At 55.6% G+C, this 27130-nt stretch overlaps 1 protein-coding gene across 1 annotated transcript; it reads left to right on the plus strand.

The window, feature by feature from the left end:
- The first annotated feature begins 1375 nt into the window (after positions 1–1375).
- VWA5B1 (von Willebrand factor A domain containing 5B1) lies at positions 1376–26528 on the plus strand. The gene is made up of 21 exons (XM_063417432.1): positions 1376–1529; positions 1790–1945; positions 2295–2517; positions 2692–2834; positions 3051–3182; positions 3436–3560; positions 6754–6930; positions 9758–9868; positions 10360–10562; positions 14220–14334; positions 16486–16671; positions 16866–17061; positions 18020–18207; positions 20710–20929; positions 21105–21422; positions 22242–22379; positions 22941–23069; positions 23525–23596; positions 23956–24025; positions 24235–24358; positions 24558–26528. The coding sequence occupies exons 1-21, from the start codon at positions 1391–1393 to the stop codon at positions 25278–25280; spliced, it is 3888 nt and encodes a 1295-aa protein (XP_063273502.1). The 5' UTR covers positions 1376–1390; the 3' UTR covers positions 25281–26528.
- Positions 26529–27130: the final 602 nt, after the last annotated feature.

Genomic DNA, 27130 nt, shown 5'->3' on the forward strand with positions numbered 1-27130 from the left:
CTTTCCTCCCCCACCTGGCATTTAATCACTTCCAGATACCTGGATGGCCTCTCAAAGTGAGGGGACCTTCGTGATCTCTCCCTGTGGCAGGTGAACTCTTGCCAGCGCCTGGCTTCCCCAGCGCTTTTGGGGAGCACCCCGGGGTGGGATGGCCTCCCCTGGCTCCGGCAGGATTCCCATTCATCTCCTGACTGTGGGGGCTGCATCCCCATGGATGCATCCCCGACCTCCCTGGGCAGCTCCTGGCGTGAGCAGCGTTTGTGGTGGCAGGAGGGGTGGATTAAATCGGGAATGGCTGAGGGTTTTGGCCGGGATTCAGGGGCGTGCCTTGGGATTACTACCCTCCATCATCATCTTCGCTGCTGTTTGCTGTGCTCGGTTTCCCTGGCCCCGGGCAGCCCTTCTTGCTCTCCCTGGCTCTCCCTTTTCCCTTTCTGAACGCCGTTTTCCTGCCCGAGCTCGTGGCCTTAATGTCTTCTGTGGCATTTGCATATAAAGGTGGGTTTTAATAACGCAGGACTGGTAGGGAATGAGAAACTGATGTATTTCAGTGCTGCTGGCTTCTCCTGGGCCTCGTAAATCACCGCATAAAGCATTGCAGAGCCAGCCAGGGAGAACTGCTGCCTAGCAACTTCTCCCGCTTCCCCGGGGGAGCGGGATGTGGCCCTAAAATCAACCTGAAAAGTCTCCTTTAAAACCCTGAGGCTTGGGCCAGAGGAGCTGTAACGGAGGGAAACCTGCTTAGGGAAAAGAGTTGGGATGTAATTGGCAGAAGGAGTCACTTTGCATCTGAATGTGTCGGCTGAGCACAGGAGGGATGAGTCAGTGCAGGAAGGATCTGGAGATGCAGGACAGCAGAGCAGCGGCGCCTCCCCGAAATCAGCCACGACGAGGATGGGCAAGGGCACGGGAGGGCTCTGCCTGCCTTCTCTTCCTTCTCCAGAAGAAAGGAAAACTCTCATGATCGTAGTCTTATCCTGGAGCAAGTTGCTGGTTTGGAGGATAATGAGGAGAAAGAGGGACAGAAAAAGATGTTAATTTGTTCTGCCCAGACTCCCAGAGGAGAGACTGCCCATCAGTGTGGGAGCTGGGGACCATGGACCTGTCTGTCCCCAGCCAGGGAGGTTTAATCTGAACCTCCTCCCTTGTGCCAGTGGGGATTTGGGGCAAGGGTTTTCCTTGTGTCTTCCCACCGGGGTCTTGCTCCATGCCCATCCCTGCAGTCACCAAACCCAGGTCTCGTCCTGTCCCAGGTCACTCCTGTTTCTGTCCTCAGGGCTTCAGAAGGAGGTGGCAGAGCCATGCAATCATTTTGTGCCCTTGGGGCTCCACATCCATCCTCACCTTTCTCTCTCCAGCTTGCCACCATCACCCACAGCCCCCCAGGAAGATGCCAGGGCTGATTAACCGGGTGACCCTGTCCCAGCTGCCCCTCATCGCGTCCGAGGTGACCTCCTGTGTCAGTGGCTATGCCTTGGGGATGACAGCCCTGCTCACCTACCACAACCCAGACCCCCAGGCTCTGGAAGGCAAGTTTGAAGGAGTGAAGCTTGGAATGGGGACTTTAAAGTCAGGATAAGGCAGTGCTGAGTTTCTGTGCGTGCCTTCAACCTTTAGATGCTGGTGGGAAGCACAACCAAGTGTATTGTGTGTCCAAGCCTACAACTTTCTAGATGTGAAAAATCCCACAAGTTGGATTTTTCTTTCCCACTTGGGAAGTGCCAAGAGGGACCTGGCTGGTGGGTGCAGGGGAGGGGTGGGTGTTGCTAACACCCCTCCTGGCTGGCAGGGCTCTTTGTGTACCCCTTGGATGAGGGCACAGCTGTGGTGGGCTTTGAGGCGGCCACGTCCCGGCGCACCGTGACAGTGCAGATCAAAGACAAAGCCAAGATGGATGACTCCTGCTTCGACAGCTGCAGCCTCCCTCCTGGAAGGGATGGAAGTGGTGAGGGGGTTGAGGGTGTTTTAGGGAATGTGGGGAGAAAGGAGCGGAAGGGGAGTGGGGAGGTGACAGGGGATGGCTGGCTGGTGTGTGCTGTGGCACCAAGGGAGCTCCTTTTGGAGGCTGAAGGGTTGTGGGGCTCATGCCAGAAGTGTCAGTCTGATCCAGCTTGGAAGGCACTGCTGCTTCTGGGCAGCCAAAGGAGGGATGTGGAAGCCGGGGCTCTTTAGACAAAGCTGATGGGTGCAGTGGGGGTGGCTTTGGGTGTTTGGTCCAGGGCTGGGGTGTGGGAGGCCTGGAAAGGAGCATTTTCCGTGGTTGCAATACCTGGCACGGTCCAATCTCTCTGCAGGAAGGATTATGATGGATGAGGACCTGGAGAGGATTGTTTTTGTGGCCAACCTGGGCATGATTCCTCCCCTGGAAAGTGTCTCCATCTTCATCAGCACCTCCTCTGAGCTGCAGACACTGCCCAGCGGGGTGGTGAGGGTCCTTCTGCCGGCTGTGTGTGTCCCCAGGGTCCCCCAGCCCAGCCTGGAGAGTGCCAGCAGCTTTTCCAGCCACCAGCTCCGAACGTATGGGAAACCACGGGGTGGGCTCAGTCTGGGACTGATCCTGGTGAATGCAGGGCTGGCTGAGCAGGAGCTGCAGGTAGCTGGAGAGTGTCAGGCTTTACCTCTGGCAGACCTGCAGTTCCTGGGGGGGTAGAACACGTTCACAGGGTTTATTGGGATTTATCTCACCGGCAGGGACAAGCTCTTCTGCGGACTGGGGAGCCTGGAGCAAGGGAGCAGGTTCTGCCTGGCTCAGCTGCTGGACACTGAGGCCACCAACCCCTTTGAGTACGAGTTCAGCTTCCACCTGGAGATCAGAGGGCCGTGTTTGCTGGCAGGTAGGAGCACTGGGGATGATTTATCACCTCCCCAGGCAATGTCCACGCTCCTTCCCCTCAGTGTAAATCTGTGATGGCAACTTAACTGTGCTGGGGTGGATTTACCAGTACAAGGTTGATGCTAATGTGGGTTCCTGTCCTCTGCCTCCTTGTCATCTCTTCTTCCTGGTCTCCCCCACCCTCAATCCCTCCCAACCCCTGGGTTTGCCCGGGCAGGAGTTGAGAGCCCCACACACGAGATCCGAGCGGACGCCGACCCCTCGGCCCGCTCTGCCAAGAGCATCGTGATCACGCTGGCCAACAAGCACACCTTCGACAGGCCCGTGGAGATCCTGATCCACCCGAGTGGTAGGTGGGCTCTGCTTCCCCTCTGCTGGTCCTGACCCTTCCTCAGATCCTCATCTGTAGCTCTGGATTAGTGCTGGTTTTGCAGATATTGTCAAGGTTGGGCTTCCCAGGGGGTTCTCCTGGCCCCTGTCAGGGTTTGCTGAGCTCCCCAAGCTCACAGATCCTGCTGTTCTCCCAGCCAAGGGTGCCTGCATCTCTGCCACACCCAATGTGTAACCACAGCTGTTCTTCACACAGTTCTCTGCATTTCCAGAGCCCCACATGCCCCATGTCTTAATGGAAGAGGGTGACATGACCCCTGCAGAGTACGAACAACACCTGAAGGGGAAGAACGATTTCATTAAAGGCACTAAGAAGGATCCCAGTGCCAAGAAAAAGGTGAGAAACACAAGCTGCAGGTGTTAGCCGAGGCTTTCCATGGACTGGAGCTGAGCTAGAAGATGATTCCTTGTTTCCAGCATCAGGTATTACACTGTCCCAATGAGACCTGCAGCATCCTCCCTCAGAGAGGGGCTTGTGTGGAGGAAGAGGGGAAAATTCAGCAGTGCTGCTGGTAAACTGAGAGGGGAAGGAGCTCTGAGATGGTTATTGTGTGTATAATTAGTGCTAGTCTAGCATAGCATAATTAGAGAGGTGCATTGTGATAGCATTAAGGGTATTATAATTATTGCAATGACATAGAATAAAATATTCTTTTAATTGCTCGGTAAATGTTTACTGTTTCTGGGTAGCTGTCAGAGAGAAAGAAGTGATTTTCCTGGGAATAATGAGCTGAAACTGAAGACAAGGTAGGAGAGACTTCTCTTTGTTCTGCGGAGCAGCAAAGAGAAAAATCTCTGTGCTGGGATTTGTGCCTCATCTTCCAGCAGTTCTGAAGGAATGAGTGACAGCCCAGCACTCTGGAGTGTCTGGGATCAGCAGAGAGGAGCAGACAGCTCAGAGCCCTCTGGATTTCCAGGGTGGGCGTCTTCCCCTATGGGACAGGCTATGCTTGTGTGCCCACAGCTGGGGCTGGGGAGGCAGCTCCTGTTTTACACAACCAGGGTTCCCCTGTGTGCCCAGGGATGCTCATCTCCCCCCAAACCCCTTCTCCACTCTCTGATCTGGGTCCCTCTTGGCAGACACCCCACAGCTGCTGCAGGGGTGCTGCTAACTGCTAACATCTCTCCTTTCAGCAGAGACTGTCAACAACCCTCCGGTCCTGCCTCCCCTCCTGTCCTGCCTCCCCTCCTGTCCTGCCTCCCCTCATGTCCAGCCTCCCTCCTGTCCTGCCTCCCCTCCTGTCCTGCCTCCCCTCCTGTCCTGCCCCCCCTCCTGTCCTGCCTCCCTCCTGTCCTGCCCTCCCCTCCTGCCTCCCCTTCTCTCCTGCCTCCCTTCCCTCCTGCCTCCCCTCCTCTCCTGCCTCCCCTCCTCTCCTGCCTCCCCTCCTCTCCTGCCTCCCCTCCTCTCCTGCCTCCCCTTGCCCGCAGCTCCCTCTGGCAGGGCTGGGGCTCGGCAGGCGTCTCCTGTAATTGTGTTCGGCGTGTGGCAGGTGGAACGAGATGAAACTCCCACGCCGTGCCTCGGATGGCTCCCTAATTATTTCTGCGTCTTTAGCATGTCAAATTATCTAAGGAGGGATCATTCTGGAGACATTTCCCCCGCAGGAAAGCCACCTGTGCCCCAGGAGGACTGGGAAACAACTGCAGAAAATGCCTGGAATGCCTGGGGTAGATGATGGGCAGGGGTTGCTGCTGCTCAGAGCAGGACACTGGCCACTTCTTGGCTTAAATTAAATTAGCCCAGAAATTTCAGCAGTAAATGATAATTGATTCTCCTCCCTCAGTTTGTTATGCAAAAGGTTTGGATGCTGTCAGCTGCAGGTTGGTGGGGATGGATGCATGCTGGAATCAACTTTCCTCAACAAAATCTGATTAGTTTACTGTAATTGGATAATGGGTGAGGGGGAACGGAAGGGAGGTGAGGAGATGTTTTCTTTACTGGCTGACCTATAGCAGTTCCTCTGAAGATTCTTTACTGAAGATTTACTGAAGATTTGCAGGTAAAATTCCCTCCAGTCAGTCAGAAATCCCCAAACATGGGCTCATCCTGATCACACAGGAAATTTTTGTCATGGATACCCAGGAGCATTCCTGGGAGTTCTGTAGGTAGGGCCAGGGCCACGATTCAGTATTTGGACAGAGGCAGCAAGGAATACTCCAGTCTGGAATGTGATAAACTGGAGAAGTTGTTAAAGAAAATAATGTCATAGGCTGGAGGGAAATGGAAATGGAAAAAAGCCTTTGATTTCTCAGCAGCTGATTAATTTATACCCCATAGCATAGAAGGGAAAGGCAGGAGGATGAGTGGGAGCTTGGCTCATTCCTGTGAGTGGGACCTGATTTTTCACTGGGTCAGAGAAGCAGCACTCAGGCAGAGGAGCTGAAAGCAGAGCTTGTGTGAGTGTGTGTTGAGCCACAGAGAGTTAGGAAGTTTTAGAAAACAAAGGTTGGTCCTCTGCTCATGGACTGGGGAATGAGGAATGTGACTCATGGCTGCAGAAAACAAGCCCAGTTATCTGGGGTCTGGTTTACTCCCTGTGAAATCAAGGAGAAAAGCAGCCAGAAAGAGGAGGAAAGAGGCAAACAAAGCCCCTGAGGACTGAGGTGGTGCTGAGTTGTTTTCACACTCAGACCCAGGGATGAAAGGCCACGGCCTGGGTGATGTGGGGTCCTGGAGCTCCCTCCAAAGCAGCTGAGGCTGTGAACCCATTACTGCTTGATACACAAGTTACAGCACATTATAAACCCATCACAAGAGGTTTCTGCCAGTTTAATTTTATCCCATTTGTAATGAATACTTGAAATAGAAGGAGAGAAAAAGCGGAGAGCCATTGGAGCTGTGTGCAGTGCAGAGATCACGCAGGTTCCTACCGAACCTCAGCCGGTTCAGCTTTCCAAAGCCTTTCAATCCCTACAAAGAAAAGGGATAAAAGAAATGGGCAGAGCAAACAGCAAACCAGAGGTGGCAGGAATGAATTGGAGTGCTGAATACAGCAGATCAAGGGCTGCATCTCACATTTCATTAGTGAGTGACCGTGGAGAAAACTTGTGGTGTGCCTTGGTGGGATGCTAAGCTGTGCTAATGAACCAGGTTTTCGGGAAGGATCTAATGAAATGTTTGGAGAATCAGTTTTGCAAGGTGCTGGGTAGGGCCAGGTCTTTTGATTTCTTCTGCAGGCTTTTATCTGAGCGTGCAGTTGCTCCATATAGTCCCAGAATTGTGTGGCAGAAAGGACTTTAAGCTTATCTTGTCCCACCCCTCCTGTGGGCAGGGACACCTTTCACTATCCCAACTTGCTCCAAGCCCCGTCCAGCCTGGCCTTGGACACTTGGGGATGGTGAATCTTGTGGGTATGGACACAACAGGACACCTGGACATTGGCCCACCCTGGTGTTGTCCCCTCTGTGACCAGAAAAAGCAGATTCTGGCCTGCAAAAGGCCATGCACTCACAGTTTTAGCCCTCTCTGAGTCCTCTCGAGTTGAAACAGGAAAAAATCAACCTCTGAGCTCTCTCCTGCTTTCCTTCAGATGGAAATCATCAGGAAGCGGCTGAACAAGGACATCCCCCACCACGCAGTCGTCATGCTCAACTTCTGCCCTGACCTGAGGACTGTGCAGCCAGGCCTGCAGGCAGCCCAGGGAGAGTTCATCTTCCTGGTGGACTGCAGCAGCAGCATGAGTGGAGTGAGCATCGACCGTGCCAAGGTACCTGCAGGGGGAGAAGCACCCGCCTGTCCACAGGGATGAAGAGAGGGAGCAGTGGGGGTTCATAAGTGTTCATTACCAGGGGATGGGGGGTGGTAATTTTAGGCTGTATTTTAGTCATCTCAGCCATCTCAGCTTGTTCTTACCTCCAGCAAAGGTGACTCCCCCCAGTTCTCTTCCTTTTCCTCCTATCAGCACATAAAATGCAAAATTCTATTTTCCTCTCTTGCTGGCATGACTTGTGCATCCCTTTTCCAGTTCTCCCTGTCCCCAGGAGGGCTTTGGGTGATGCAGGAAACCTCCAGGGAGCTCCAAGGGGAGCGAGGTACTGCCCATGCATTAGGAGAGGTTTTGTTGGTGGGCACCTCTGTGAACCCACAGAAATTATTTAAACAGGAGACATCCCTTTCCCAAACACCAGTGAACACCAGCAGCCTGGTGGATAGTTATGGGAGTCGTGTCGAGATAAAAATTAAATAATTGGGTAAAAAATAGCCTGGTCAGGATATTTTGTGGGTGTGAGGTTCCCCTGTCAGGTGTGGCTCTTACCCAGGGCCAGCCCTGGTGCAGGACCTTGCCCTTGGTCTGTTGAACCTCCTGAGGTTCCCATGGACCCACTCCTGAGCTTGTCCATCCTCCAGCACATCTCTTTTCCCATCTGCCTCCAGTTTCCATGGGAACTGCCAAAGAGGGACAGACACCTTCAGCAGCAAGGACTGGGATGCTGAGGAACCTGCAGATCCCTGCAGCACCTCCCCTGGGATAGGGAGGCTGTTCCCAAGGGGAGCAGGATATCTCTGGGGTGGTACCCCCTTCCCCCAACATCTTTAGGAGTTTGGGAATCTTATCCCAGGGTGGATTTTTGCTTTCCAACTCCCAGCATGGCTGGGTTTGGGCACCACAGTCTCTGCAGTCTCTGTGGAGGCAGGATTGTCCCCTGGGGATGGGACCTGCAGGATCAGAGCCCTTCTCTGAAAGGTCCTGAAATGGAAGCCCCACTGCAGGAGGGCTGTAGAAACAGGAAAAAGGCTGTTCCCCTTCTGGAGAAAATATTTGGAGGAGATTTTTGAGGAGATACCTCAAGGGAGAAACCCACTGTCCCTCTTTTGAGTGTCCCATCCTTGTCTGTCACTCACAGACACCAGGGACCTCACAGCAAGGGCTGTATTGAGAGGGTTTGGGTGGGTTTTGGTTGGTGGAACCTCCTGCATCATCCTCAGCTGGCTGGATGCATGGCATGACAGGTCCTGGAGCTGTGCAGCCTCGGGATGGACTCAGGGATGGAAGGGCCTGGGTGGAGCAGGAGGGCACCGCTCCAAAGCAGCTGGAGTGGAAAATTCAGGGATTTAAATTTCCTGCAGCCAATTCCTTTCCCACCCTGATGCAGCCAGGGAGAAGAGCCAGGCTGTGATAGCTCTCGCTGGCAAAACTGCACTAATAACTGGGAATTGACTTTTCTAGAAGCAAACATCCTTCCTTATTGAGTTGCCATATAGCTATGCAGTGCAACAGGATCAAGATCAATATTTACCATAAGAAGCAATAAATCTTTCTGCTTGCTGAAACAGCAAGCAGGCATTGGTTGCCCATTTTGGGAAGTGCTTTTAGAGAAATATTTGGAAATTTGTATTTTTTCCCTTGTAATGAGTTCCAAGATGGGATGTCAGCACTGAGATCTGGAAGAGCCAGCATCCCAGGAGCCATCTGGGAGCAGTGGTATAAATATATCCTCGTAGGTTTGAGATAACAGCTTGGATTCAAGCACTCCAGAGCCTGTTAAAGGGCAGCCCTGTTCTTGTGCATTATCCCAGTGATTTTCAGTGCTCCAGCTCTGTGGTTTTGCTGAGCCTTACAGGATTTGGGAGCTGGGTTGACCTGGCACCACATCCCTGCTGCATCCAGGCAGGGGGTTTGCTGTGTCCCTCTGTGGTCACTTGGTCTCTGCCACTGCTAGGACAGCCCGGGGAGGCTGCTCTTGCTGCTTTGACCTTGGCAGCTCCTCCAGGGGCTGGCTCGAGGCTTTCTGCTGCCCTCCGCAGACTGGCAGGAGTCTGCCTTGATCAGCATTTAAATAGAACTGAGCTGCTCCTGAGCACTTTGCTTCACATTTTGCTCTAAATAAACACTTTTGCTTTAAATGGGCCTCCTCTCCTGCCACATAATTGCTCCTACAAGCTCAAGAGCTCCTTAGGCAGCTCTTGCCCAGTTGCTGTGATCACCAGCTCTGTCCTGGACTTGTCCACAATATCCCTGTGACAACTGAAGTTGCTCTTGCCTTATGTAAAGCCCAGGAATAGGCACGTTAGATAACCACCTCTGGTAAAGAAAATAGCTTAAAACTGTCGTCTCACAGTTATTTTAATTAAAGCCAGCTATGAATACAAGAGAATTGGGGATGGGGGAGGCTTTTCCTTTTGTGTAACTTTAAGCTGTTTGTTTATTTTCTTCTAGTTTAGGCATTGAGATGCATTGCGTGTCGCACTTCTCAATTTCACACTCTGCTTCTCACCCACCAGCTCTGTGCTGCAGCACTGTGTTGCCAGCACAAATTGAATCCCTTAAAAACAAACAGAAAAAATTGTTCAGTTCTTTGTTGTCTTTTTTTTTTTTCCCCCAAAGATTCCCCATTTTCCTCACTGCTTCGGGTCCCAAATATCATCAGGGGGCTTTGAAAAGAGCAGAGTCATATGGAAAGAAGCAGTTGGTTTGTTGTCAGATGAAGGTGGGAAGAAGGTGGGATGGCTCTGGGTAGAGCTTTTGCTGGTGAAGTTGGGGCAGCCAGGGAGAGTCCAAGTGTGCTGATGTCTGTTTGCTTTCCACCCCTCAGGATGCCCTGCTGGTCATCCTCAAGAGCCTGATGCCAGCGTGTCTGTTCAATGTCATTGGGTTTGGATCCACCTTCAAGACCCTCTTTCCTGTCAGCCAGGCCTATTGTGAGGTGGGTGAGAAGTAGGAGATGTGAGTATCACCTCTCACCCATTGAGAGGTGATTCTGTGTGCCACAGAATCACAGACTGGTTTGTGTGGGGAGAGATTTACACGCCATGGCAGGGACACCTCCCACTGTCCCAGGCTGCTCCCAGCCCTGTCCAGCCTGGCCTTGGGCACTGCCAGGGATCCAGGGGCAGCCACAGCTGTGCCAGGGTCTCACCAGCCTTAAAGTAAATAATGCCCTTATAATACCAAATCTAACCATGCCCTTTTTCAGATTAAAGCTATTCCCCCTTGTCCTGTCACTCCAGGCCCTTGTCCGAAGTCCTTCTCCCCAGAAGAACTCCTCCTGCCCCTTCAGGCACTGGAAGGGGCTTTAAGGTCTCCCAGAGCCTTCCCTTCCCCAGGATGAGCAGCCCAACTCCCCCAGCCTCTCCTGTGGCTCTCCTCGGTGCTGGGAGGGTGCTGGTGCTGACAATTCCACTGTTCCCGTGGCAGGAGAGCCTGGCCATTGCCTGCCAGAGCGTCAGGAGCATCCGGGCTGATATGGGCAGCATCAACCTCCTGTCCCCCCTCAAGTGGGTGATCCGCCAGCCCCTCCACAGGGGCCACCCCCGGCTGCTCTTCCTGCTCACGGCCGGGGCCGTCAGCAACCCCGGGAAGGTTCTGGAGCTGCTGCGGGGCCACTCCTGCGCCACCAGGTAGGGCCAGAAATGGGCTGGGATGTGCCTCCCGTCAGGCACAGCTCCATCTCACAGACGTCCCCACTTCAGAGGCAGAGGCAGGAGAGATTGCTGCTGTGAGCCATGGGAGAACCTCAAAGGATTTGGAACGGATCCCAGAAGTTCAGATGCTTTTTAAACAATCAAAAGGAGGATAATTGAGCTGACAACTTCACAGCTCTCGGCTGATGCTTCCTGCTAGGAGAGATTGACACGCCAACAATCTTCCTTGCTTTTTTTTTTTTTTCAATTTTTTTTTAAAGCACATCTGGGGCTGGCCCCAGCTGCTTCCAGGATGGGGCTGTGCGGAATTGAATATGCTGAAAGGGAGCGATGTAAAAAGCAGCTAATTTGTGCATGAGCTCCCAGCCTGGCTCCCCAGCCCTGATCACAGGCTGTTCTGGTTTGTCTTCTGCCTCTTTAAGGGGCACAAAACATGAGAAAAATGTAAGAAATCCTGATTCCTCTTCCATCTCTCAGACTTCGGGGTTATCAGGGAAGCTGCTCTGTGGGTTTGTAACTGCACAGAGGTGTGAGTGTAGAGGGCATCCCACCATCCCACCCCCCACCATCCACCATCCACCATCCACCATCCCACCATCCACCATCCACCATCCACCATCCACCATCCACCATCCACCATCCACCATCCACCATCCACCATCCCACCATCCACCATCCACCATCCACCATCCACCATCCACCATCCCACCATCCACCATCCACCATCCACCATCCCACCATCCACCATCCACCATCCACCATCCACCATCCACCATCCACCATCCACCATCCACCATCCACCATCCACCATCCACCATCCACCATCCACCATCCACCATCCACCATCCCACCATCCACCATCCACCATCCACCACCCCACCATCCACCATCCCACCATCCACCATCCACCACCCCACCATCCACCATCCACCATCCACCATCCACCATCCCACCATCCACCATCCACCACCCCACCATCCACCATCCACCATCCACCATCCACCATCCCACCATCCACCATCCACCATCCACCATCCCACCATCCCACCACCATCCACCATCCCACCATCCACCATCCCACCATCCACCATCCACCACCCCACCATCCACCATCCACCATCCCACCACCATCCACCATCCACCATGCCACCATCCCACCATCCACCATTCCGCCATCCACCATTCCACCATCCACCACCCCACCATCCCACCATCCACCATCCACCATCCACCATTCCGCCATCCACCATCCACCATCCACCATTCCACCCCCCACCATCCACCATCCACCATCCACCATCCACCATCCACCACCCCACCATCCACCATCCACCATCCCACCACCATCCACCATCCACCATCCACCATCCACCGTCCACCATCCACCATCCACCATCCACCATCCACCATCCCACCATCCACCATCCACCATCCACCATCCACCATCCACCATCCACCATCCACCATCCACCATCCACCACCCCACCATCCACCATCCACCATCCACCACCCCACCATCCACCATCCACCATCCACCATCCACCATCCACCATCCACCATCCACCATCCACCATCCACCACCCCACCATCCACCACCCCACCATCCACCATCCACCATCCACCATCCACCACCCCACCATCCACCATCCACCATCCACCATCCACCATCCACCATCCACCATCCACCATCCCACCATCCCACCACCATCCACCATCCCACCATCCACCATCCCACCATCCACCATCCACCACCCCACCATCCACCATCCACCATCCCACCACCATCCACCATCCACCATCCACCATCCACCATCCCACCATCCCACCACCATCCACCATCCCACCATCCACCATCCCACCATCCACCATCCACCACCCCACCATCCACCATCCACCATCCACCATCCACCATCCACCATCCACCATCCACCATCCCACCATCCCACCACCATCCACCATCCCACCATCCACCATCCACCACCCCACCATCCACCATCCACCATCCCACCACCATCCACCATCCACCATGCCACCATCCCACCATCCACCATTCCGCCATCCACCATCCCACCATCCACCATTCCACCATCCACCACCCCACCATCCACCATCCCACCACCATCCACCATTCCGCCATCCACCATCCCACCATCCACCATTCCGCCATCCACCATCCCACCATCCACCATTCCACCATCCCACCATCCACCATCCACCATTCCGCCATCCACCATCCACCATCCACCATCCACCATCCCACCATCCACCATCCACCATCCACCATCCCACCATCCACCATCCCACCATCCACCATTCCGCCATCCACCATCCCACCATCCACCATTCCGCCATCCACCATCCCACCATCCACCATTCCACCATCCCACCATCCACCATCCACCATCCACCATCCACCATCCACCATCCACCATCCACCATCCACCATCCACCATCCCACCATCCCACCACCATCCACCATCCACCATCCCACCCTCGCTCTCTCCGAGCTGGAGGGGAGGGTTAAATGCAATCAGAGCTGGAGCGTGGTCTCGTGTGACCATGGGAGGGAGAGTCCTGGGCATGGCCCATCTTAAAAGAAGATCAGAGCCTCATTTAGGAGGGGTGTGAGACTGGCCTAGGATTTGCAGCCAGCTGAGGATTAAAACCCTCCAGGAGAAAAGCCCCTTGTGCAGATGCAGTTTGCTGCTGGAGGTGCTTTCTCTCTCAGCAATCCACTGCCCTGCCCGAATGCCGTATCCCACCCGTTCCCATCCCCCTGGCTTCCTGACACATCCATCCCCACCTGGCACCACCCTCCCTGCCTGGGCTCCAGCTTGACTTGCAGCCTTCAGCCCAGACCAAGTCCTGATTCACAGACCTGGGAGTCAGGGGCAGCAGTCTCACCTAGCCTGGTCCTCCTTCCTTGGGAAAACGATTCTTTTCATTGCAAGCAGAGATAATTACTGGATATTTAGTGCTATTGACCACAGCCAGCAGGGAAATGAGCTGAACTGAGAGCAAAGCAGCTTGTTTGTGTTTGCAGGGAGGGGAAGGCTTGAGATCCTGCTGGGAACCCCTGTGTGTCACTGCTGAGGGCTGGTCTTTGGGGAAGGGGCTTGAGGTCTGCTGAGAGGAGGGGGCTGGTGGTTCATAGAACGCCAGGGTGGTTTGGATTCAAAGGGACCTTAAAACCCATCTCATTCCACCTCCTGCCATGGGCAGGGACTCCTTCCATAGCCCAGGGTGCTCCAAACCCTGTCCAGCCTGGGCTTGGACACTGCCAGGGATCCAGGGCCAGCCACAGCTGCTCTGGACACCCTGTGCCAGGGCCTGCCCACCCTGCCAGCCAAGAATCCCTTCCCAATATCCAGTCTAACCCTGCCCTCTGGCAGTGGGAAGCCATTCCCCTTGTCCTGGCACTCCATGATCATGTCCAAAGTCCTTCTCCAGCTCCTGGAGCCCCTTTAGGCACTGGGAAGTTCCCAACTCTCCTGCCACCCAAAAGAAAGGCTGCTTTATTCTGCTGGGCACAGCAGTGGGATTAAGCCAGGAGGAGTTTCTGCCTGAGGGAGTGTCTGAGCTACACGGGGCTGGCTTTTCCTTCACATCCTGATTCTCCCTGTCCCTTTGCAGGTGCTACAGCTTTGGCGTGGGGCCCAACGCCTGCAGGAGGCTGGTGCGGGGTCTGGCTGCCGTGTCCAGGGGCACCCCCGAGTTCGTGGCGGAGGGTGAGAGGCTGCAGCCCAAGGTACAGCCCTGAGGGGCTGGAACGATGCTCGGGGGGCGAGGGGGAGGCTCCCAGCAGGTTCATTCCCCATCCCGGCCCTGCCTTCCTCTCAGGGCTGCTTTTCCCTGAGATTCTCCTCGGGGTTGCTGTTCCCTGAGGTTTGTAGGATTTTTGAGCTTTTCTTGCCCAAAAGGTCCAGAGCCAGAGAAGACAAACTGAGTCTGCCAGTCCGTGTTTCCAGGGTTGTTTATTGTTTCATTGTCTCTCAGCTCTGTCTCAGCTCTGCAGGGCGTCCCCAGCAGAGCAGGACCCCGGCAGGACTGGGCAGGTCAGAGGGTCCCGGGCTTTCTGTACGGTCCCCTGACCCAACCACTGCCCACAACGAACTTTTGATTTACAAAACCTTACCAATACTTACTACCTATGTTAACATGTCATTTCTACTCTAAACCAATCCTGGTGATCCAACTCAGCAGAAAATGGGGGATGAGAACAAGAACAAGGAGGACAGGACCACTCCCCAATTCCTCCATCTTGCCTCTTCAAACCTATATACTAAAAATCCTAGATTCTACATTTACACTCTGTGATTCACTAACTACTGCTTATTTTGAGTTCTTTCTGCTTGGGATTGTTCATACAATGTGGGCATTCACTGCCATGGCAGGGATCAGAGGCAGTGTCCTCCTGGGCTCTGTGTGAGGCTGGCTGAGCTCCTTGGACAGATCCCAGACCCCCTGTCCGGTCTCCAAACCCTCCAGGGTGGCCAGAGGGATGTCCTGGACTCTGACACTTTCCCACCCCGCTCGCAGCAGGCGGGAGGGATGAGGAGCATCCCTGTGCCCGTCGGAGGGGGTGGGAGGCTGCGTTCCCTCCGTGGGGCCGCGATGCAGCAGCTCTGCCTGCAAAGGCAGCTCTGCCTCAGACACGGCGAGGGCGCACGGACTGGCATCAAAGCAGCCAATTAGTTTTGAAGTCGGGCTCAGCCCTGGCGTTGCTCAGGCGAGAAGGACTCGAGGTTGGAGCGAGAGGAAGGCGCTGTGATGGCTTTGCTTGTTAAGCTGACTTTAAAGCCTCTCCTTTCCCTCTCTCCCCATGAAGAGTAAAACCGTGAGCTTCAAATGCGGGCTAGGGATGGCTCTGTCCCCTGGTGAATGCACAGAGCCCAGCCTGTCACCTGCTGCTTGACTAAACCCAGAGAGAATTGGGTCTTTAGCTCCTAAATATCTCCAAAAAGCCAGCTCCTACCTTCTTGATCTCTTAAGGAGGAGTTCGGCAGCTCCACCCTCTGCAGGAGCCTGGAGCACACAAAAACCTGTCTAAGACAGAACAGCATCAACATTTCTGATGTAAATTAAAAGCAAAGACGGTGAAGAGAGAGGTGTTTAATAAGAGCTATTAATAAGAGCTTTGCAGGCTGTGCAGCTCGGTGCCTTCAGCAGTCTGAGGCGTCAATTAAAGGCCTTATAAAACACAGCCTGGTGTGTCTTCCCAAGCCTGTGAAAAAGCAGGGAACAATAGGGAATATTTCAGCTGTTCTGTCTCTAAATCTGGTGTTCAGTTCCCTTGGCATGCAGGGAAGCTGGTGTGGATGGCTCCCTGGGAGGTTTGTCTGTGAGGTATTCACGGGTATTGCTCTTCTCCACATGTGTCACTGGCAGAGCACTGCTGATCTCTGGCTGTGGCTTGTGCCAGCAATGAGCTTTTCCAAAAATATCAGTGTATGAGTGCTGGGCTCGGGGCTGGGGCTCAGTGAAGGCTGAGAGCGTTTCCTGAGTGCTGGAGGGGAGCAAGAAATGCTGCCTCATATCAGAGAAAGATCCCTCAGGCCATGAGCTCCCACCTTGCTCTGGGCTGGGAGCATGTGTGAGATCAGCCCTGTGCTCCATCACTATCTGCTCATGGTAAAAAATCACAGAATCATGGAGTCATCTAGGTTGGAAAAGACCAACCACAAACCCAGCTCTGTCAAATATAACTGTGCCAAGGAGATGGGGGTGCTGGGATGGGCGTCAGAGTAGCCTAAGAGGAAGCAGACTGTCAGGAGAGGGCAGGAATCAGCTGATGGGTTTGTTTGAGGGAATGTTCCCCTTCCCTGCAGCACATGGCACGTGCACCATGGCTCCCACTGTGTCCAGCTGGTGCTGAACCTCTCCCCCGTGCCCTTTGCAGATGATCAGGTCACTGAAGAAGGCCATGGCACCGGCCCTGAGTGATGTGTCCGTGGAGTGGGTGTTTCCTGAGAGCACCGAGGTCTTGGTGTCCCCTGCCAGCAGCAGGTGCCTGTTCCCTGGTGACCGCCTGGTCAGCTACAGCATCGTCTGTGACACCTCCCTGTTCCTCTCCAACCCCAGATCTGTGAGTCTGTGGGGCTGTTCCTGTATCAGGGGGTGTTGGGGTGTGCAAGGTGTCTCCTGCTCCCCAGCTGTGTCCTGAGGGAGGTGGTGGGAGGGAGTTTTGGAGGCTGAGGGTGCTGGTGCAGCCTGTCCCAGCTGGGAGCCCGTGGACAGGCAGGGTGGTGGGACCTGTTCCCTCTCTGTGCTTCCCCGCAGGACAAGAGGCGGCGGTACAGCATGATGCACTCCCAGGAGTCGGGCAGCTCTGTTTTCTTCCACTCCCAGGAGGAGGGAGCAGGCTTGGAGAGCTGGAACCACTCCAGAGACTCGGAGGGCTCCTGCCCCACCGAGCCCTCCCCCGACCACCTGGGCGTGGGCAGAGATCCCGGGGGAGAGTCGGACACGGACACGGGTCAGATTTTCCTCTGTACACGCGGGGGTGATGCCCCTGTCTCTCTAATCAAGCTTCTGTCACTGCTCCCCCAATTTTTTTGCCTGATTTATACATGTCTCCAGCTGCAAAGAGCTGGAGGAGTTTGCAGGAGAGATGACAGATCTCCTGAGGCTTGAGCAAGTCTGTTTGGTTTGGATGTTTTATCCAAACCTGTCAGGAAATCAAGGGAAGCCCTGGTGAGCTGGGTTCCCTGGAGATTTTTCAAAGCAGCTTTAGCCACATAATTATTTACAAGCTTCCCAAGCAGTGGGAGGAGGAGTGGAGAGAGCAAATGGGTAGCTCTGCTAGACCATCCCAGTACCTGCAAAGCTGCAGTACCTCCAGCTTCCCAGTCTGGAGAGGGGGAATGGGTCCAAAGCCCTTTCTCCAGGGTATCACTCCTCCCCACCATGGCCTGGCTGGGTGTTTGTGGCAGCAGCATGTGGCACAAAGCAGCTGGTTGCACCCCGGAGCTGGGGAAACCTCTGTTACTCATGGGATGTTCTTCCCTTTTATTCTGAGAGGAGCTGTACTGTGCATCCCCTCAAAGTTGTCAAAAGCAATGAGAAATCGTGTCTTTCCAAGGCAGATTTTAGTCGTGCTCTGACAAGAGCGTGTCTGCACTAATTAAATTTCATTAGTAAACCCTTTGTCTTCTCCAGGGAGGTTTGGGGAAATGCAGTCAGGCTTTTTTTGGCTGAAAACTCCTCAGACAAAACCTTCCCAACCTGCTCTCTTGACATCCTCAGGAATTTTGAGCGTTCCTATTTCCTTCTGTGGTTTCATCGCTTTGCTTAAAACTTTGCAGGGCTGAGTGTGGCCCCTTGAGCTTTGGCAGGACCCTGGGGAGGGCTCCCTGCCTCCCACCCCGAGCCAGGGGCGTGGTGCTGACTGATCCCACTCCAGAGTGGAGCTGATCCTGTCTCCCTCCCTGCAGGGATGGACGTGCAGGCTCTGTCCAGGAGACGGGCGTACAGCACCACCCAAATCTGCGAGCACGAGCCTCGCAGGAAGGTGCCCACAGCCAGCGACCCTGGCACAGCCCTGGTGAAAAACCCCCTGCGGAAAACCCACCTACAGGACCTGCAGCAGCTCAGCCCCGAGCCCTGGCAGCTGGATTTGCAGGTAGGTGAGCCCCCCGAGAGGCTTTGCCTGCAGGTGGAAGCCAGCAAGGAGAAGCAGGAAAATATCAGGTGGATAAGAGGCTGAGGGAAAGGGCCTGGCTCACAGTAGTCCTAAAATATTGATATGGATAATAGATATAGATAATAGACATAGATATAGATAATAGAGATAACAGATAGAGATAATAGATACAGATAATAGATATAGACAATAGATATAGATAATAGATACAGATAATGGAGATAATAGAGATAACAGATAGAGATATTAGATAACTCTGCAGCACATCACAAACGCTGGGGAAACGAGCCAAGCTGGGAGCAGAGTGCCATCCTGATGTCCCATAGTGGTCCCTCCCCGTGGGAGCCTGCTTTTCACCTGCTCCCCTTCCCTTTAGTGGCCTATGGTTCACCTGCTGCTCCTCTGGTCCTTCTGATCTCCCTACAATTTAGGATTCAAACTCTCCCCGTGGCTGTGGCACTTCTGTGCTCGGCAGGGAAAAGGAATTTGGTACCAAAGCAGATTCCCAGCTGGACCACAGTCTTACACAGCACTGGGATGAGATGTGACCTGTGTGATGACCCATCTGCTGAGCAGGGGTTTGTCCCCTGCCTGCAGCAGGTGGAATTCGGGCAGATTTTTCAGCTGATCTGTGGGAAGGGTGGGGATAGTTTTCTCTCATCCTTGGCATCGCCGGGATGCTCTGCTCTGCAATCAGCATCTGCAGGGCTGGGAGGACCAGCAGCACTTGTGTTCCCATGGAAACTTGGAGCAGGATATCAGGGACTTTCATTTCCCCTCTGCTGTGGGTTACAGATCATTGGGTGAGGGGTGGGAGGGGAGCTGAGGGCAAAGGGGAAAGCAGGGCCAGGGCTCCACAGGGAGGGATGAGACCTCTGCCCTCAGGTTACAGCAGTGAGGGTGGTGAACAGCATCAAAACCAAGAACAAGCAGGTTTGAGGGGTACTGGCAAAATTCCCTGTATTGGGAAGGTCCCCGGAGCATCCTCCTGCCCTCATCATGCAGGCAGGGGTGGAACTGCCTCCCCTCTGGAGGCCATGGTTAAATGGTTAACAGCATGCAGCCTGCTCTTAATTAAATGCAGCCTGGTTTTGCTATCCCTCCTGCTGCCAGGGCTCCCAGCAGCTCTCCCAGCTCCTGGTCCTGCTGCCAGGGCTTGACATTTTCAGGGGTGTGAAGCCAAGCCTTCAGCTCATCTCCACGCTTGCCATGCTGGGAGGGAAAGGTCAGTGCCAGCCACAGGCAGCTTAAACCCCCAGCTCCATTCCCAGCTGGCTGCCTGTGGCTGGGAGGAGAGCTCGGGCAGGAGAAGGAGCAGGTTTGGAGTGGAAAGGGTCTGGCAGGATGTGTCAATATTAGCTTGGTAAATCACACCTGGAGCTGCCTGGCTCCCAGTTTTGCTGGTGGTGTCATAGAACAACAAAATTTAGGTGGCGGTGGAGGTCATATCCTTGTGTGTCTCTCAGAGAAAGTATCCTTCCACCCCCCACTCCCTACCACCTCTGTCCCTTGCTGGTGATGTCCTAGGAATATAGAATCTGTTTGTTTTAGACAGCTCTTCCCACAGCCCTGGGGACAGGGATAAAACCCAGAGCTTGCAGAGAGGAGCATCTGTGTGGGATGTGGGACCAGAGGTGCTGGAGTGGGGGATTCACATCTCCTGAAAGTGGAGAAACAGTCTCATAAAAGAAGAAAAAAAAAAAGATAAAAAGATAAAAATTCCTTTCTCCCATCCCCTGCGCCTCTCTCCTTTCGTTACTAAGCAACTGGTCCTTGATCTTTCTGTCTCTCTTCTTTTCTTTGGTTCCCAAGTGAAGTCATTAAAATGTCTGGAGGGATGAAACTCATATTTCACCTTCTGTATGTCTGGGGAAGGAGCCCCTGGGGCCAGGGTCCCCTGGGGACACCCCGGGGTCTGGTGGAAGTGTCTGGGCACGGATCCCAGCCGGGAACGGGCAGAGGGGAGGACCTGTGTGATTGCATCCCTCGCTGGGGTCGGGCAGGGAGCAGAGGGGACAGAGCAGGTGTGAACAGGGAGCAGAGGGGACAGAGCAGGTCTGAACAGGGAGCAGAGGGAATCAGAGGGGACAGAGCAGGTGTGAACAGGGAGCAGAGGGGGGAGAGCAGGTCTGAACAGGGAACAGAGGGATCAGAGGGGACAGAGCAGGTGTGAACAGGGAGCAGAGGGGACTAAGCAGGTCTGAACAGGGATCAGAGGGAACAGAGCAGGTGTGAACAGGGAGCAGAGGGGACTAAGCAGGTCTGAACAGGGAGCAGATGGGATCAGAGGGGACAGAGAAGGTCTGAACAGGGATCAGAGGGGACAGAGCAGGTGTGAACAGGGATCAGAGGGAACAGCAGGTGTGAACAGGGAGCAGAGGGGACAGAGAAGGTCTGAACAGGGATCAGAGGGCACAGAGCGGGTCTGTGCCACTGGCTGCAGTTGGATCCAGCCCTAACCTCTGCTCTCTCTGCTCGCAGCCCCTCCCGGCCGTCCCGCCCGGCCCCGCCGCCAGGACCCGCGGCCCGGGCGCCCGGCGCCCCGCGCTGCTCCAGCGCAGCGCTGTGTCCTCCTGCCACGACACCGCCGCCCCGGCACCCCCCGACGGGCTGCAGGAGCCCCCGGCGAGGGGCTGGGAAGCGCTCGATGCCAGCACCAGCCTGCACTCCTCGTCAGACAGCCGGAGCCCCGCGGATCTGGGTAACTGCGGGAGGCAGAGCATGGCCAGCCTCGCCTGTCCGTGCCGGGGTTTGGTGGCATCGCGCCCCGTGCCAGTCTGTGAAAATTGGGAAGGATTAATTATGGTTTTGCGGTGTCAGTGGGGAATTCAGCTCCTGGGGAGGTGATTAATGATCCTCCTCTCCCCTCTCCGCAGAGTCTGCCCAGCATCCATCCCTCACCTTTGAGACAGAGACCTCCTCCGACTGGGAGCCCCAGGACCTGGATGTCGGCGCTACCTGCAGCTCCCCGCGCTCCCCCAGGACCCTCTGCAAGGCCGTGGTGAAGGGGCTGAGGAACAACGAGCCCGTGCACTGGGAAGTCACGTTTGACATCCACCCTCTGTTCCAGGAGCGGGGGAGGCAGGAGGATGGTGACACAGACCTGTGGAGTGAGACCTTCCACCACCTGGCAGCCAAGTCGCTCATCCAGGATTTCGAGCAGCTCGCTGAGAGGGAGTGTGAAATCGAGCATGGTAATGCACAGCTGGCTGCAGGCAGGCCCTGCCCAGCCTTGGGAAGGCTTTCCAGCAGTCTCAGCAGCCTCTGGAGTGAAAACAAAAGCTGCTGGTGGTGAAATATCAGGGAATTTCTCACGCAGCTCCCAAATAACAGCCCCCTTCAGCTGCCTTGTGCTCTCCTGCTTCTGCAGCCTTGCTGCACATGATCATTCCCAAGCTCACGTTCCTTCCCACTCCTCAGGAGCAGGGGTTGGGCTTGATGATCCTTGAGGGTCCCTTCTGACTCAGGACGTTCCACAATTCCGTGATTCCTCTGCTCCATGCACGAGGTAACACGGTTATTTTTGAAGAGTTGGTCACTTGGAGCTGGGAAGTGGCATCCAACTGCAGCAGCAGCCAAACATCCCTGCCCTGGGCCACACATGTCCCTGGGCCACACACACATGTCCCTGGGCCACACACACATGTCCCTGGGCCACACACATGTCCCTGGGCCACACACATGTCCCTGGGCCACACACACATGTCCCTGGGCCACACACATGTCCCTGGGCCACACACACATGTCCCTGGGCCACACACACATGTCCCTGGGCTACACATGTCCCTGGGCCACACACACATGTCCCTGGGCCACACACATGTCCCTGGGCCATGTCAGCTCTGTCCTCCATGGAGTGGAGGAGCCTCTGGGCTTGCAAAACAAGAGCAGGAGCAGCAGGAGGCAGAGTTTAGAGGGATACAGGGATCCCCAGGCAGGGAGGTGGGTCTGGGGGCTGGGTGTGAGGGTGGGGGAGCCCATGGACCCTGAGCCCAGTGCCCCTCCCGTGGCAGGCTCTGGGCGGCGGTTCCAGCTCAGCGCTGTGCACACCAGCAAGGCCTGCAGTGTCATCAGCAAGCACACAGCCTTCGTGCCCGTGGACCTGAGCACCAGCTCCTACCTGCCCACCCTGGTGCAGTACACCCACACAGGTACAGGGCTGGCACGGGTGGGCAGCCTTGGCCTGGCACGGAAGGTGTCGCTGGGAAACTTCTCTCAGGGCAAACCCTGTGAAGCCACAGCACGGTTTGGCACCAGACCCATGCCCAAGGCCGTGGCCAAGCTGTTGGTGGCAAGAAGCTCTTCCCATGGCCAGGGAGGAGGTCTTCTCTGAGGTCTGGATGCCCAGAGATGACCACAGTATCACATATTGTTTGGGGTTGGAAGAGACCTTAAAGCTCATCTCATTCCACCCCCTGCCACCACCTCCCCTATCCCAGGCTGCTCCAAGCCCTGTCCAGCCTGGCCTTGGACACTTCCCAGAGGGGGAGCAGCCACAGCTTCTCTGGGCAACCTGTGCCAGGGACTCACCACCTTCATATCAAAGAATTTCTTCCCAATAGCCCATCTAAACCTACTTCCCTTCCAGTCTGAAGCCATTCCTCCTTATCGTGTCACTCTATTTCCTGACCAAGCTCATTCTGTGGTTTGATTGTCACTGTGTGTGTGCCAGTCCCTCTCTAGCACTGGCCATTCTCTTCTCTTGTGCCAAGGGGCAACATCCAGGCAAGGCAACCAGAGGAAACAGAAGAGTTCAGGAAACAGAAGGCACCATGGCTGTTCCCCTGGACGTCCTCAGTCAGCGTGTGGCCAGAACGGAGACTACGGATTTTACAGCATGAGTAAGATTCCTGGGGTTTATCTCCTCCCTGGTGTTAGAGATCTGAGTGCTTTGGGACACCTTCTCTGGTCTTTTTAAATTCTGCCTTCCCCTTTGCATACGGTGCTCACCAGACACGTGTCAGGCTGGGGCTCGTCTCCTTAAATGGCCAGGAAGCTTCAGTTTCCCCAAGCCCTGAAATCGCAGGTCGTGCTGCTGACAGTGCTGGGAAGTTAATTGGCAGCCGTACCACGGATAACACGAAGGATGAAACGGGTGTAATTAGAGGCAGGGGGGATGTGAGACACTCACTTGTCACCAAATCCTCCACTAATGAAGACGAGTTGGATTGGACCTTGTCTGGCACTGTCAGAGCCGGAGCTGAATTGACAGAGCCTCGTTAACCCCATCATGCCGAGGGAGGGAAGGTGCTGCTTTTGCCTGGGGGCTGTTGCTGATGTGGTTCCTCGGTTGCAGATGCTGAGAGCAGCCCCTCACCCTCCAGCACCCCATCCTCGTCTGCCTGGGAGCGCTGCCGTGTCCCTGAAGGTAGGGAAAGAGTTGCTGGCACTGTGCAGCTCTGTCAAGTCTGTGCTTTGGGCTTCTGCTGAGTTTTGGGGAATTTTATAAAAATTATGACCTAAAACTAGGTTTGTGAGCACAGGGCCTGACTCATTCTGAGGTGCAAAGGGTGGAACCTGATGTGGCTTTTGGTATAAATCTCCCCCAGGTTCATTTTTAAGAGGTGTGGGAATTTTATTATCCATGTAGGGAAAATGAGGCGAAGGGAGAGGAAGGGTTTTGCCAAAGATTCAGCAGCCAAACAATCCCATGCCCCAGGCCCTTGACTCTGCTCCCCTTTGCTCCCCTGCAGCACCCTGTAACTCCAGCACTGTGTTTCTCCCCAGGGCCACTCCACAGCCTGTCTGCTTCCTCTGCAGAGGCCCAAAAATCCATCGAGAGGCTCTTTGCTGCCAGGTATGAACCAGCCTGACCTTCCCCTGACCTCAGCAGGTGCCTTTCACCTGCTGGGTCTGATGTGAACACGAGCCAGGAGGAGAGGAGGGATCCCCAAGGACGGGAGCTGGGACTGGTGCCAGTGTCTGGGGAGCAGGGATGGCTTTGGAGGGGAGGGTGGGTGTCAGGATGAGCACAGAGGTCACGGACACCTTTTCCTCCTTTCACAGGCTGACCCTCAACAAAACCATGCTGCTGGTTCGAGCTGCCAAAGGCTTCATGAGTAAATCTCCAAGCAGAGGGAGCGAAGCGGGCTCTGAGGGTGACAGTGAGAGCATGGACTACCTCCCCCTGGTGAGCAGCTCCTCCCTGGGTCTTGCTGGGGTTGTGTGGTCACTGCAGGGGAGCAGAGGAGGATCCCCCTAATCTTCATCCTGCTGTCTCTGACAACCGTGACCTGCTCAGAGATGGGGAGCTGTTTCATCCATACACGCCTGTTTCCTGAGCTACCCACAAGCTGTTGGTGTGCCAGAGCTTCCCTTTGTGCCTGCAGGTGTCCCTGCAGCTGGCCTGCGGTGCCTTCCTTCTGAATTCTGCCTTCTGTGACGCCGTCAACATCCCCATGGAGAAGCTCAAGTGGACATCGCCCTTCGCCTGCCACCGCCTGTCCCTCAGCCCCTCCGGCTCCTGCAGCACCAAGAGGAGCAGCTCCTCCTCGGAGCGCAGAACCCTGAGCTCCGGCCAGGAGCTGCCGCTCCCCAGCGGGCCGGGGCAGGGTTCCCCCGCCGGGGCCGCGGCTCAGGGAGCGGCGCTGGAGGGCGCCGGCCGCCCTCGGCACTTGTCGGGCAGCGCTGCCGAGAGCCTCTCCAGGGCGCTGCAAGCCCAGCAGGAGCTGCCCTCCCCGGCCATCACCATCCGCAGCTTCTCCTCCCCCGCTCCGAGCCGGGCCGGCAGCGCCCGCGGCTGGGACACCGACAGCTCCGAGCTGCAGGCGCTGCTCGCTGCCGTGGAGCTGCAGCGGCAGACGGAGCCTGAGGGGATGCTGTGGGCCACGGCTGTGGCCCTGGCCTGGCTGGAGCACAGCTCGGCTTCCTTCTTCATCGAGTGGGAGCTGGTGGCCGCCAAAGCCAGCGTGTGGCTGAGCGGGCAGCGCTTCCCGCAGGGATCCAGCCTGGCCGCGGTGAGAGCCGCAGCCCAGCAGCTCTTCGTGCTGCTGCGCCACTGGGATGAAAACCTGGAGTTCAACCTGCTCTGCTACAACCCAGGCAGTGTGTAAGAGCAGGAGGGAGGCTTGGGCAGATCAGTGAGGGCACAGGAGCGGGGATCCAGCCTTGGGGAAATGCCTCCGAGGAGCTCAGCTGCTCTGCTGCAGGGATGTGTGTGTTTATCAGAGCAAACCCTGCAAACAGTGGCCCGGCCAAAATCCTGCACTCAGCAGTCGGGATTTTGTCCTGGAAGGGAACCTGCCACTGCCTGCAGCAGATGCTTTTTATTTTCAGCTGGAGCAGCACTTCCAGCTTGAGCAGTTCCCTCTGATCCTGGTTTCTTCTGGTCCCAGCCCAGTTTCCAGAGCAGGTCTGGTGGCCTGCTCCGCTTGCCCTGTCCTTGCTTAGCTGCCTCTTCCCAGCCCTGAATCACTGCCAAGCCCCCAGTGCAGTCCCTCAGCCCCGAACCCCTGTGTTCCTGAGGCTCCTGCCTGGCTCCTGCCATCTGAGATGGCTTTCAGAGAAGGCAAAGCTCAGACAACATGCTCATCTCATGGATCAAAGGGAATCTGGGCTGGGAATGACGGTGGGTAGAGCAGCCCTGCTGTCCCAGCCAGGTGGATCAAGCCCAGCCATGCCCAAACAAGCTGGGCCAGTTGGAGGCTGGGACCAAACCCCATCTCATCCACACGGTGCTGGGCTCCCTCAGGCCCTCTGCAATCCCAGTAGGAGTTTGTGAGATCCCTTGCAGCCAACGTGTGCCTTTGGAGCTTCACAGGCAGAGCCAGGGTGCCCGAGACTGGAGGAACAAGTGCCTATGAAGGGAGTTCCCACTGTCTCCAGCGTGGGGCTGCGGTGCCCGTGGAGCCCATCTGGAACCTGCTGCCTTTTGCTCCCTCCCTTGGCATGTAGCAGCCTTGCCTGTCCCAGCAGGCTTCTGTCTTGTGTCTGTGTGTCCTGTGACACAGGAGGGAAACCAGTGCTGGGGACCAAGAGCATCCCTCTGGTCTGTGCTCTGGTGTCACATCACCAATGTCCCCAGGACCATGAGCACCCCTCTGGTCTGTGCTCTGGTGTCACCTTGCCGATGTCCCCAGGACCATGAGCATCCCTCTGGTCTGTGCTCTGGTGTCACCTCACCAATGTCCCCAGGACCATGAGCACCCCTCTGGTCTGTGCTCTGGTGTCACCTCACCAATGTCCCCAGGACCATGAACACCCCTCTGGTCTGTGCTCTGGTGTCACCTCACCAATGTCCCCAGGACCATGAACACCCCTCTGGTCTGTGCTCTGGTGTCACCTTGCCGATGTCCCCAGGACCATGAGCATCCCTCTGGTCTGTGCTCTGGTGTCACCTTGCCGATGTCCCCAGGACCATGAGCATCCCTCTGGTCTGTGCTCTGATGTCACCTCACCAATGTCCCCAGGACCATGAGCACCCCTCTGGTCTGTGCTCTCAGTGTGACCTCTCCGGGGTCCCCAGGATCATCCTTCTTGTCTCTGCTCTGGTTTCACCTCCCTCGAGTCTCCAGGAGTTTCCCTCTGGTCTCTGCTCTCAGTGTCAGCTCTCTGGGTTCCCCAGAACCTCGAGCATCCCTCCAGTCTCTGCTTTGATGTCACCTCCCAGAGCTGTAGTCACCCTCTGGTCTGTGCTCTGGTGTCACCTCTCCAGGTCCCCGGTGTGGCAGTGCTCAGTGGTGCTGCAGGTGCTGCAGGTGCTGCAGGCTTGCCAGCTGGGTGCCTCGGCACAGTCGTGCTCTCTGTTGTTGCACAAGTGTTGTTGTCTCAGTAAATCACAGCCTGCTCTACTCCCCAGTGTGACTCCTTTGTTTTGGGGTGGGTTCTTGGTGGGTTTCCCTGGGGCCACCCTGCATGGTTGGAGCGCTGTGTGGTTGTTCAGTAAAATACCCCCCAAAACCCC

Source organism: Prinia subflava, chromosome 21 (genome assembly GCF_021018805.1).
Source record: "Prinia subflava isolate CZ2003 ecotype Zambia chromosome 21, Cam_Psub_1.2, whole genome shotgun sequence".
NCBI classification, from domain to species: Eukaryota; Metazoa; Chordata; class Aves; order Passeriformes; family Cisticolidae; genus Prinia; species Prinia subflava.